The following is a 13,304-nucleotide window of genomic DNA, read 5'->3' as shown; positions in this document are numbered from 1 at the left end:
CCCTCAACCCTCCCCATCCATGTGAATCTGTCAAGGAGATGAATGTTTCTAGAAAACGAGAACAAAACTCAGAAACTTTTTCAAGTTGAATTAATGACTATTAAATCTGAGCTTTATAAAAAGGGAGGACAAAGTATCACTTGTTCACAATATTTATAAAGCTAAACTTCATCACTGTATTCAGAAACCAAAGGGAGAGAAATGCCAACTTACCCTTATACAGACAAACAAGGAAAGAAATACCTGTATGAACCTAAGCACCCATATAAACAAGGCAGGAGGCATCTCTAATTAAAGAAAAAGACATTGGTTACAGGCAATGAAGAGATATTTCATACTTAACAGTACTAGAAGAGGCATTAATTCTTGTGAAAAGAATTATAAATGTATACCCCTGTTTTCCTGGGGTTACATATCCATCCAGGACATACTAGAACCCAGTTATTACTCAGTAAATACAGAATCCTACTGTGAAAACAATAATGTATCTTCAATTTTTAGACGGTCTAGAATATAGACCATCCAGAGAAGAATTCAGGGTTTCTTGAATTCTGGTAGTGGATCATCTTGGAAAGAAAGATACAGAGACATTTAAGTAAAAGACAGACAGAAGAAACAGAAGTCTGGGATCTGAGGAAACAAACCTGAAGAAGTACTAGGGCTTGGAATGACAACCAGTCCTAGTATGGGGTCAGAATTATCAAAACTTGAGTAAGGGCTTCATACCTCCACATATTATTTGTAAAAATGCCTGCTGCTACTTAGCACTCATTGTTGAAGATTTTTTTTTAATGGAAGCTTATGTGCCCTGAACAATAAAAGATTTAGTATATCACAAAGAGCTAAGTGGGATGTTATCATACTGCTCCACATTTCACTTAAAAACGAATTACCAGTGTCAGATCACAAAGATCTCACAATCCAGTAGGCCGTGATGAATATCTAGCCACTGAATCTAACAAATGCACAGACTTACTTCCTTTTGGCTAAAGTACCAGAAGATACCATGATTTCCACCTTGGAGATTTCCTACATTAAAAAGACTCGCTTAACTTAGGGAAATTAAGCGAAGGCTCCCTCATCCACCTCATATGGCACCACCATTATGGTGCTGGTGGTGGTGTTCTAGAGTGCAGATTAAGTCAGAATTCATTTGATCACTGATATCCATGAGCCTCTGAGTTTTCAGGCGGTTCCTCTGCCTTCTTAACTATCCTAGAAATATCAAATTGAGAAGAAATATGGCCGGGCCCAGTGGCTCACACCTGTAATCCCAGTACTTTGGGAGGCCGAGGCAAGCAGATCACCAGGTCAGGAGTTCAAGACCAGCCTGGCCAACACAGTGAAACCCATCTCTACTAAAAATACAAAAAAATTGTTGGCAGTGGTGGTGGGTGCCTGTAATCCCAGCTACTTGGGAGGCTGAGGCAGAAGAATCACTTCAACCCTGGGGGTGGAGGTCCCAGTGAGCCGAGATTGCACCACTGCACTCCAGCCTGGGTGACAGTGCGAGACTCTGTCTCAAAAAAAAAAGAAGAAGAAGAAAGAAGAAGAGGAGGAGGAGGAGGAAGAAGGGAGGGAAGGAGGGAGGGAGGGAAAGAGGGAAGGAGGGAGGGAGGGAGAGAAGGAGGGAGAGAGGGAGAGAGGGAGAGAGGGAGGGAGGGAGGGAGGGAAGGAATGAAGGAAGGAAGGAAGGAACAAACAAACAACATTATTGTCTACTGCACTGTCCACCTTTATCTACCACTTCCTACCACATCACACTGTATACAGTGTCTACTTGGCCTTGAATCTTGCCTAACCAAAACCTACTCAACGTTTAACACTCAGTTCAAGTTGCAAAGTTTTTCCAGACACTTGCAGGTCAAGTCATTCTTCTGCTTCTATGAATTCTCATGGCTGCAAACTCTCCAGCATGTTTACCTTCTACCTTGCTCTCAGATTTCCCAAAATTCTTCTTCCAACTAGTTTGTAGACTTCTTAAAAGCAAGACCATGTGTCATATAGCTTTTCATACTAGTTGAGTAAGAGGGAATCCATCAATAGTCAAGTAACTGATCAATAAGCATCCTGGGGAATACACTGATTCAGAATCCCACAGCAGATTGAAGCTTCAGGTGCCAGTGAACCAGAAATAAGTATAATGACCACTTCTACTCATCATACAAACCACAAAACTGTATCTAGAAAACAAGGTGGGAAACATATGGAGGCATGTTTTCCCAGAGCCACAATAACAGGAATTTCCTAAGAAGCCTATGAGGTAAAAGGGTAATTTTTATTTTTCCCTAGACAGGAAATGCTACATCCCAATACCTTTCCCCCAACAAACTGCTGTCTAATTATTATGGGTTTCATGGTTTCTTTTGAGAATAAGATAGCAAATAGGTCAATGCTGATCTTTTATCATGGGAGGAAATAGGATTCTAGAAAGGACAAGCTGTGCCACCCCAGCAGTCCACCAGAGAGGAACCTGTCCACACCAGTGGGCACTTCTGTAACAGCGGCCGTCACTGCTTTGCCGCCTTACCTTAATCATTTCCTCAGACACAGAAGTCAGTAAAACCTGAACAGCCTAACCATTCAACTAGCCTGGGCACCAGGAAACAGCACACCAGGAGCCTCTGAAAATGACAGAAAGATCTCCTGTGTTTGTTTAATAAACAAGTATTTTCTAAGTACTAACTATAGGCCAGGCACTGTTGTTGGTGCTACAGATACAGTAAGGAATAGGACAGCTAGGTGCAGGCATTTACCACCTTATGGGTCATCTCTTTATGCTTGGAGGACAAGTTGGCCACCTCCTAAATGGGTACACCAGTTGGGTAAACAGGTAATAAATAAGCTCTAACGCACAGAAATCTATGAACATATATGTGTAATATTGCTGTTTCAAATTCGTTTTGGTCCCCTTTGTAATGGTAAATAATTAAAAGAGGGCATATGCTTCTATTCTTTAAATGCCACATAATCTATATGGACACCACTCTCCTCACTGACTGTCAAATGAGCCTTTGATAACCAGAAGTCCACACTTGACTGGTTTGTCCAGGCACGCCCACGCAGAGGCCCATGCAGAGAGCTGCTCAGCTGGTGCCCCACCCTTTCCAGGAAGGACAACACCTACAGAAGGTAATAAATATTTTTAATCTCCACAATATGAAAAGAAAAAAAACTAAAACACAAGGACATTTTAAGTGGCTGCTCTGAGTAAAATTTTATTTTAGGAAAAACAAACTTCTCCCCCAAATATGTAGCTCTTCACTCATTCATAGACTGAATCGCAATGTCCTTCACATGCCTGATAATTACTGGTTAGGCACCCAAGCGTGTTTACAGTAAGAATACACATTTAGAGTATCTCTTCACAGAAACAATAGTTGGATTACAGAGAGGATTTCAGACTTCATTTTAAGCTGATCTTTGATTTACAGACTCATGTTAAACCAGCTACTCTGTGGATGGGCCCAGGTGAGCCTATAATGAGATTTATCTTCATGGATTAGGCCTGACCTATAATAATCTGCTCAGGGCTCCCTACTGCTATTTCAGCACTGAGTTATGAAAATTCATCCCTTCACTATAAACAGAACCTAGCTCAGAGGGTAATAACTGTGAGATGTATTACTCCTGGAATACAAGCACTCCAGAGTCTCTGATTATAATGTCCACAGCTGAAGGCACTATTTCACAATTGAGATTACTACTTTCCAGATGAAAAAAACTCTGAGTCGTGGAATAATGCCTTCAGCTACACACACTGTAATCACACTCAGCAGTTCCTGTATCCCAAGAGCAATACAGGTTACCAACAGTTGGTTTGGTAAGCTGATTTAGGGAATAAAAGAAAGATGTTACAGAAGGCAGCACAGATAACCCTAATTTCACATTTGCTTTATCCACTGGCTTTAGCGTAAGACTTCAACAGGTACAATAACCATATTGATTTCACTAAAGCATACATTTAAAAGAGTAATTATTTTATAACCAAACCAGCAAAGTTTTTTTTTTTTTTTTTTTTTTTTTTTTTTGAGACGGAGTTTTGCTCTTATTACCCAGGCTGGAGTGCAATGGTGCGATGTTGGCTTACCGCAACCTCCGCCTCCTGGGTTCAAGCAATTCTCCTGCCTCAGCCTCCCGAGTAGCTGGGACTACAGGCATGCGCCACCATGCCCGGCTAATTTTTGAATTTTTAGTAGAGACAGGGTTTCACCTTGTTGACCAGGATGGTCTCGATCTCTTGACCACCAGCAAAGTTTTAATGATGACAATATTGACTGCTGACTAGGGTATAGTGAAATGAACTTTATCATTCTAAAAGATAAATTTGTATGGCATTCCTAGAAACATCTTAGCAAGAGCTATGGAGAACCTCAACAATGCTCATATTCTTTGCCCCAGTAATCCCACTCCAAGAATCTACCTGATGTAATCATTAGAGGCAAATAAGGGTTTATTTAAAATCTACTAATCACCATTATTTGCAGTAGGAAAAACTTGAAAATAACCTAAAGGGGGAAATAGTCTAATAAATTATGATAAATCAATATATTGGAATATTATGCAGCCTTTAAATTGAGTCATAATGGCAATAGAGAAATGTTAATTCATAGATGAATTCTACAACCTTTGTTAAGCAATTTATTCAAGGTCACTCAAATTGTTCCTACATCAATATTTAACAGATACTCTCTCAGAGTTAACTAATTGGACTTCGGATCAGGTTTCTGTTTTTGAGCTATAAGGCTAATGAAGTATTGATATAATATTAAATGACTGTGAATAAAGTCTGTACCCTAAATAAATGCTGACATTATGTCTCCACATTCTGAATGAATTAAAAAGGAAAAATACACTTTTGCATACATTTAGTGAATTTTCCTTGACTTCTTATAATGCATTATTTTTTTGCAAACGGAAAAGATGAATATTCATCAAGGCTCTTTGAATATATTACAGTTTAAATAGTTTGGTTTTAATATTTATAGAACATCATGAAATATAATTTTTCCATTAAAAGAAACGTATGTCATGTCAAAAGACAGCCACTGAAGAAACATAAAATTATACCACTTAACCTAATATTTAAAAGTTAAAATACAGTATTTGAAAGCACCTTGTCCCTTGAAAAAAATTAAGAATTCTAGATCTTTCAGTTTGGTTGGCACATTTTAAGTAAAAATAAGAAAGAAAGAAACAAGCTACTCCTCCTTATGCAAGGTAAGGACAAAAGGTTAAACTCCTACCTCAATTCAAATCACCTAAGGGAAAAGTGCTTGTTTTCTTCCCTTCTGGATAATACCAGCCACCTAAAGCTACCTACCTCACAACTTCCAAGAAATACTTTTCCTTGGAACACTGACGACAGCATTTCTTCAGTGACAGGCACCACTATGCAAAGTACTGCACAAGAGCTCACTCATTTAATCCTTGCAATAACCTTAAGAGGTTATTACAACCATCAGTTCCACTTCACAAAGGAAGAAACTGAAGTCCACACAGTTAGCCCTAACTGAGGCTAATAAATGGTAGATGCTGGAGTTGAGCTCGGGCAGCCCATGCTCTCAACCACTCTGCTTTTCCCTTTCATTCTCATTTTCTAACTGAACCATTACAGCTTAATTCCTGAATAAAGTTTACATAGCTGATTTCTCTCTGGCTTGAAACATAGCTTCTTGGTAAGGCTACATAATGTAAACAAAAAACATCAGATTAAAAACAAAACCATAAATATACAAGAGTCTGTTCTAGAGCACTGAAAATGTACAGAAGGGAGACATATGTTTAGGTATTCAACAAGTTCATTGAGCACCATACTATGTGCCAGGCACTACTCTAGGCACTGGGGAAATGGCTGGGAAAACAGAATATCTCTGCCTTCATGAAATTTACATTAGAGTAGTAAGAGATATATAATACAATAAGCAAACTATATAGTATACTGGACAGTGATATACTATGGAGAAAAATGAATGAAGGAAATGAGATATATGACAAGCAATATAGAGAACAGTTTGAAATAGGATGGTCAAGGAAGACCTCAATGGGAAAAATGTGAATGAAATCTTCACACTAAAAAGATGAGGCATAGGATTCCAACCAAACAGAAAATTGGAGAAAAATACAGGAAACTAATGTTCATGGTGCTTCTGCCATCTATCTATTACTTCAAAGTACAAAAGGAGTAAATAATTCTGATAATGGCCACAAAAGCCATTTTAAACTTCCCTCATCAAGGCTTACAACCTCATTTGCCTACAAAGAAATAAGTTGCCACTTGTCCTGATTTTGCCTCCTGAAATTTCCATCTTTCTTGGCAGAAAGCAGCATCTGTATAAATCCCCTGGCTTTTGACGACTATGACTTCTGTGATAAACTACCCATGTGTGTGCGGAGGGACAGAAAGATGGAGGAAGCAAATGGGAAAATGAGTTTTCCCCTCTTCAGATTAATGTATATGAAGTATACATCTGACACTTCATCAGCACTCCCGGCTGGTGTCCCAGCAGGCGGACACTGGCTGAGCATGTATTCTGCCAGCTACCAGGCTACTTAGGATGAATTGGCAACATGCCATTTATCTGAAATGCCCAATGTGTCTGGGAGAGGGAACACAACTACATTTAGCATTGCCAAGGAAAACTAGATACTTCAGGCTAGGAATTAATCTCCTCCTTGAGAAGGTATTTAGCAATACCTTCAATCTTGCCTATGGCAATTAAATCACTAAAGGTCATGTATTTACTAAAATTCATACCTACCAAACCTCAGGGCCTTCATTTATATCTTACTAACATATTAATACCTCTCATGTTGAGGGTCTATACTTTTCTGAAATGTATGTTGTTGTAATTGGGCGTAGAATTGTTATATCAAGTGTAATGCTATCATCTGGACATAACCCAATTTGGTGCCTTGTTTTTCCAATTCCCCCACACCTGAACACACATATCACTTCAACTTACTCAATAAATCCATAAAATATGTAAACAAATGTGACTACATGATTGCTTAAAAGCAGACTAATGAAATTTCCTTGAATGTAGACACTAATAATCTCTTCACGAATTTTGTCACCATATTTTTTGAGTGGCCAATGTTAAACTAAATGGGATTTAGCCTGTAACATGGACTTTAAGGCCAATCACAATTGTAAGATGCACACTGACAAGCAAAGCCATAGAGATTTTAGATGGATGACCTTATTAGCCACCCATTACAGCAAGAAGAATCACACCATCATGCTCACCTTGCAACTAAAGGAATCTGTCACTTTTCCATAAATAATTACTTGTTCCTTCAACATTATTTATTGAATGTCTTCTATGTGCAAGGCATTGTGCTGAGAGCAGTGAAAACTATAAAGTAAAAATCAGACAAGAATCTGCCCTCAAGGGGTTTGCAGTCTAGCAGAGAGATAATCGGCATAAACAAAGAACAAAAGCAAAGGTGTACCATGACACATGTCAGGCAGAGTTGGGAGAAGGATGGTTTACAGCTCTAAGACAGGGGGAATGGGGTAGAGGATCATCAGCATGAGGAATGCCCTACCGTACAACGCACCTCCGCAAACATCAATAAGAAGCATTGAACAATCTATAAAGTCCCTTTCTTCTCTGGAATTTCCTGATTCTTCTTTTCTAAGAGGTATAAATGAGGTGACAGAATTTGAGAAATGGACTGGTCCAAGTTTACACAGCTATCTAATGACAAAAGCAGGACTAGAGGCTAGACCTAAACAAAATCTCTATCCATTATTGCATTATTTCCAAATATCTAACATAATTTATTATCAATGCATAAAATTATAAGACACAATACACAGATTTATAAATCATTTGTACCTGCATCAATAAAAAATGTTTAAAATCTATTTCTATATCATATAACACTATTACTCATGCAAAAGTAACTTGTACAGACTTCTAAGCTGAGCCAAAGGCCAAAACAAAGAAAGGCCCACCAGCAAATTTAAAAAAAAAAATTATTAAATATGAAAGTCTACACTGGGGATAAAATAGAAATGTGCAAGTCCATGCTGCTAACAAATACACACATATTTATGGAGAGCAAAGTTGGAAAAATCACCATTTTCAAACATAGAAAAGAATGGTCTGGGCAAGAATCACCAATGGATTCTTGGGGAAAATTTTGATGAAATGCATCCCAGGTTGCTTATAGATTGCAGAGAGAAAGTGGAACTACAGTGGAGAATTCAGGCAACACTTTGACTGGATGATCAAAATTAATATCACAGAGAGGGGCAGATGGACGTGATGAGCCTCCAAACCTCATTCCCTGAGAGGACATGACATCACCAGTGTTGTATTCTTACCTGGAATGCAAAATCCTGAATCTCACCATGAGGAGAAAACTAAGAAACATGAGAAATATTCCCTTAAAAATAAGCCATTAAAAAATTCTTCAAAAATGTCAATGTCATAAAAGACAAAGACTGCAGAAAGATTCCAGAGTAAAGGGGACTAAAAAGAGGGATAATTTAATGCAACACATGACCCTACACTGGAACCTACACTGGAGGAGGGAAAATACTGTAAAGGATATTAATGAGTCAACTGATAAAACTGAAATAGAGATGGCAGAGTAGATAACCGGACTGTATCAGCCATAAATTTACTCAAGTTGCTAACGGTGATAACAAAGGTTTGTGATAGATGATGCACTCTCAAATAGCTGAAAAAATCATGTGTGTATGTACACATACACACATACACATACACATAAAGAGAAAGGAAATTATGAGGCTAATTGGGCCAGGTGTTAATTAGTCAAATCTATATAAAGGATAAACTGGTATTCTAAGAATATTTCTTATTCTTGCAACTTTTATAAGATGGGGCCAAAACTGAGAGAAATCCTCCAAACTGGGTACAGGCGTAGAAACTAGCACATTGAAAGCAAGGAATTTCACATTGCCAAATCTGTTTACCGTCACATGTGGGTAAGTCTAAATTAACTTAAGTTGTCCCTAGGGAGGTGGTGAGCTGGAGCAGCCTCCACCGGCGCCCGCGGACACTCACCAGGCTGGCGGTGAGCGAGGGCGCCGACTGGCCCAGGGCCTGGCTGCGCATGCGCACGAGGTTGGACGTCTCTGCAGAGGCCGGCCAGGCCTGTCCCGTCACCGGGTTTGGAAGGAGGTACCTCCCTGTTGGAGTTAAAGAGAAGAAAATGTTTAAGTGACAGGCAGCCGGTAGTAGTTTTATTGCAATGTGGGTGGGGGTGGGGTGTCTCTTCCTGGCCAACCTTGTTCTGTATTACTTCTGCCATACCCAGTAATAACATTTATTAATAGCAACCTGGGAAAACTTGTTTTAATTAAGTCAGGAGATCCAGTGGCAGGGTCTGGCCCTGACCTCCAACATCATCTCCTGCATGAGTGTAGCCTCATCAAAGTAAGATGAGGTGTTTTTTTTTTCCATCTGCCTATACCAAGGGAATGTGTTGAGGATATATATAAGTACACAAAGCATTCTCAGCATCACAGAAGTAACTGTGTGCATTTATAAGTGTTCTTTGAAAAAAATCAAACATGGAAAGTGATCCAGGACTCAATTAGAAAATAATCCACAAAGTGGAGATCATGACCAATAAAAGGAAACAGAATTCTTTCAAGATGAAATTAGGCTGGTGCCTCTCCCCCAACCCCCTTTTTCTCTGAAGTGTAGGTAGCCATCCAACCGTATCTGTGGGATACATAATCATATCCATTTGCATAAATCAGGACATCAATGTCAGTCTAGGTTCACTGAGCAATTTCCATCAACCTTGAACTCTAATATAGACATACATGTTTTTAAAAGTCAAACAGCTGAACCAATTCACACTACGTTACTTCCTTGGTATACATGGACTTGACTAATATTAACACACAAGAAATGATGGTTTTTGACTTCGGGAATGTTAGGATGGGCATGAATATTCACATAGCAATAAAGGTCACTAAAAGCAGAGACTGTGTTTGATTTTCTTCTGCTTTGCCCCAATACTAGCACAATGACTGACCATAATAGCTGCTCAATAAATATTTACTAAATGATGAAGGGACGAGTAGACATTCCTTCCAAAAAAAAAAAAAAAAAAAAAAAACAGACAATGAAAAGATGGCATACTGCACAGAGAATCTCATTTGAGGGCCACATGTGTGGGGACTCCAGCCTCATTCCTCTTCAGAATCATGAGGGATTGCAGCATGCATAGATGGTGGCCCTGCAGCACAGGTAACATCTGTTCCTCATTCTTCCCTCAGGCATGCATCTCACAAGCATATTGCACTAGTTAATAATGATTGCAGTATATCAACTAGTTTACCATTACTGCACATGCTAACTACCAGCACTGTCAAAGCACAGGAGCTGGGGCATCTCCTATCAATTGTCCATGTTAAGAGGTCCATTGCTCTATTTAAGCCAAGTGCTTTCAAAATGTATATTTTAGTTTCAGAGGAAAAAAATTGCCAAAATTGCTTTTTTACTCTTTTATTATAGAGTGAAAGCCCAGACTCTGGAGAAAAATAAGATCTCCTTTTGAAATCCTGCTCTGCAGCTGAATGACAGTGGGAAAGTTAGTCTCTCTTGGGTTTGGTTTTTCCATCTCTAAAATGGGGGCAATAGACTCAACTATCTAGAGTTATTGAGGGGATTAGAGAATTTTGTAAGTACAGCACTCAGTAAATGTTAACTATTTAGCCATAACAGTAATAAAAATGAAAAGTATCTTTTTTATTTGAGATGGGCTTTTCATTCAGAAGAAGAAAAAGCACATATATACAAAGGAAGAAAAATTACCTATCATCACACCAGAGAAAATTACTATCAAGACTTTAGTGATTTTTCCTTTAGACTGTCTTTCTACAACCTATATTTTCTTACAAAAAAAATGTAATACTGATTTTTGTCACATGCTTCCTGCCAACCCCACATACATAATAGATTGACCTTTTCCAAGCAAATAAATGTAGCAAATGTCAATTAATTTAAACAAACACTATCATTGAAAACTCAAATAAAACTACCCACTGTGGTTCTGATCACCATCTTGAAAACATTCAGACATATTTTTTGTGCAATGTATGTTGCATTTGAAGTCTAGAATTTTAATCTTTTCCTTGCCTTATTTTGAAATGCGAACTAAAAGCTGAACCAAGAATGGCTTTGAGAAATAGGTCCCCTGTAGGCCCAAAAGCAGGCAATTAATGAGGAAGAGCAGGTAAACTATAGACTGCATTTAGGAATGCTGCATTAATATTACAGGAATAAATGGTTTAATACAGAAATCACTCAGTATTTGAAGGACTCACTTGTAAACAATATATAAACCTCTAATAATCTGAATCCATTTTTTCTCCCTCCTATGTCATTTTCTATATTTTATTTGTATTTATTTGGATTTTATTTGGATTTTCTTTGTTCATGTTTTGTTCATGTCATGTAAAGGCATGATAAAAGGTAGAGAAGCTACCTGATGCCAAGGTCTGTATGAGGGAGAGAACCCACTATAGCCTCACTGTTGCTCTGCTTCCATATGCTTCATTTTAAAGAAAACTGAGGGTAGATTAAAAAAAAAAAAACTCAGAGAATTTAATGTAGTAATAGAAAAAAATTAAAGGCAAAGTACTTTTATTCAGTGAAGAATTTAACAGATCTTTTTTTCCTTTAGTAGAAAATAATTATTTGGCTGGGTGCAGTGGCTCATGCCTATAATACCAACACCTTGGGAGGCCAAGGTGGGTGGATCCCTTGAACCTAAGGGTTCAAGACCAACCTGGGCAACATAGTGAGGCCCTGTCTCTACAAAAAATAAAAAAATATCAGCCAGGTATCATCCCAGCTACTCAGGAGGCTGAGAAGGAAGGGCCGCTTGAGCCTATGAGGTGGAGGTTGCAGTGTGTCAAGTTTGCACCACTGCACTCCAGGCCTGGGTGACAGAGTGAGACCCTATCTCAACAAATAAAATAATAATAATAATAATAATAATAATAATACAAAACAGAACATAATTATTAGACTGTCTCTATAATGCCCCCGATGTGAGGAAATAAGTTTATTCTTTTCTATATCCCCAGTACCTGCTATAGGCCCTGGCACTTAGTAAATGTTCAATAAATGTTTGCTGACTGAAATGCAGTGAAACTATACCATTATAACAACACTTGATCAAGTTTCAAAAGGAAGAAAACTACTGAACAGATAATTTTCTTAAATTTCCTTCATAAGTATAACATAATAACCAAAATACATTGAGGCCTTATCATATATCAGGCACTGCAACATCCTAACAACTGTATGTAATAGGTATTATCATCTCCAGTTTAAACCTATAGAGGTACATAACTTTGCAAGGGGATATAGCTACCCAAATGGACAAAAATCAGGATTCTGACTCAAAAGCCCAGTGTACCCCAGGAAAATATTCATCACATATGCTTGGTGGAAAACAAGTTATAAACTAAGACAGAATTATTCTATATTTATACAAAAATAATACATATTATATATAGAGAGAAAAGTACCTGGAAAGATGGGAGCAGAGTGATTCAAACTACTGTGAATAAGGCACAAATGGGTCTGCAATAGTTAGTTAGTTAGTTTGTTTGTTTGTTTTTGTTGTTGTTTTTGAGACAGGGTCTCACTCTGTCACTCAGACTAGAGTGCAATGACGCAATCTCGGCTAACTGCAACCTCCACCTCCCGGGTTCAAGCGATCCTCCTGCCTTAGCCTCCTGAGTAGCTAGGATTACAGGAGTGCATCACCATACCCAGTTAATTTTTGTTTTTAGTAGAGATGGAGTTTCACCATGTTGGCCAGGCTGGTCTTAAATTCCTGGCCTGAAGCCATCTGCCCACCTTGGCCTCCCAACGTGCTGGGATTACAGGTGTGAGCCACTATGCCCAGTTTGCAACCCAGTTTTTACAGTCACATGCAGTTGAGCAACTTACTTAATTTCCAAGCCCCCAATATTCCCATCTCTAAAAGGGGGATAATACCTTACAAACTGGCAGATAAGATTAAAGGAGATAACACAGTCACTCAACCTAGGACATGGAAGCAGTCAATATACTATCACTCTTCACATTATCATAAGACCTGCATCCTCCATTACCACCGTAGCAACAGAATAAAACACAGTAACTGGGTTCTTAAGCCAGGTCATACACATGCAAAAGAATAATATTGAAAGATATTGAAACAAATAATATTTCTTCTTGTAAGTGATAAATAGCAAATGCAGAATTGTAGTCATCTCTGGCAGAGAAAATGAGGGGTGGGTGCAGGGAGGAGCATGC

The 13,304-nt window shown here is 38.5% G+C and overlaps 1 protein-coding gene across 3 annotated transcripts in view; it reads right to left on the bottom strand.

Moving 5' to 3' along the window:
• Positions 1–13,304, bottom strand: part of MAST4 (microtubule associated serine/threonine kinase family member 4) — a 564,457-nt gene that overhangs the window by 373,481 nt on the left and 177,672 nt on the right. For all 3 annotated transcript variants that reach the window (XM_064376019.1, XM_012462235.2, XM_064376020.1), the window contains exon 3: positions 9,042–9,166. In XM_064376019.1, the coding sequence (XP_064232089.1) occupies positions 9,042–9,166 (125 nt within the window). The remainder of the gene's footprint in view (positions 1–9,041; positions 9,167–13,304) is intronic.

Source organism: Aotus nancymaae, unplaced genomic scaffold (genome assembly GCF_030222135.1).
Source record: "Aotus nancymaae isolate 86718 unplaced genomic scaffold, 86718_ANA_hifiasm-v0.15.2.pri h1tg000014l, whole genome shotgun sequence".
NCBI classification, from domain to species: Eukaryota; Metazoa; Chordata; class Mammalia; order Primates; family Aotidae; genus Aotus; species Aotus nancymaae.
This window is presented reverse-complemented; position numbering and strand designations above follow the sequence as displayed.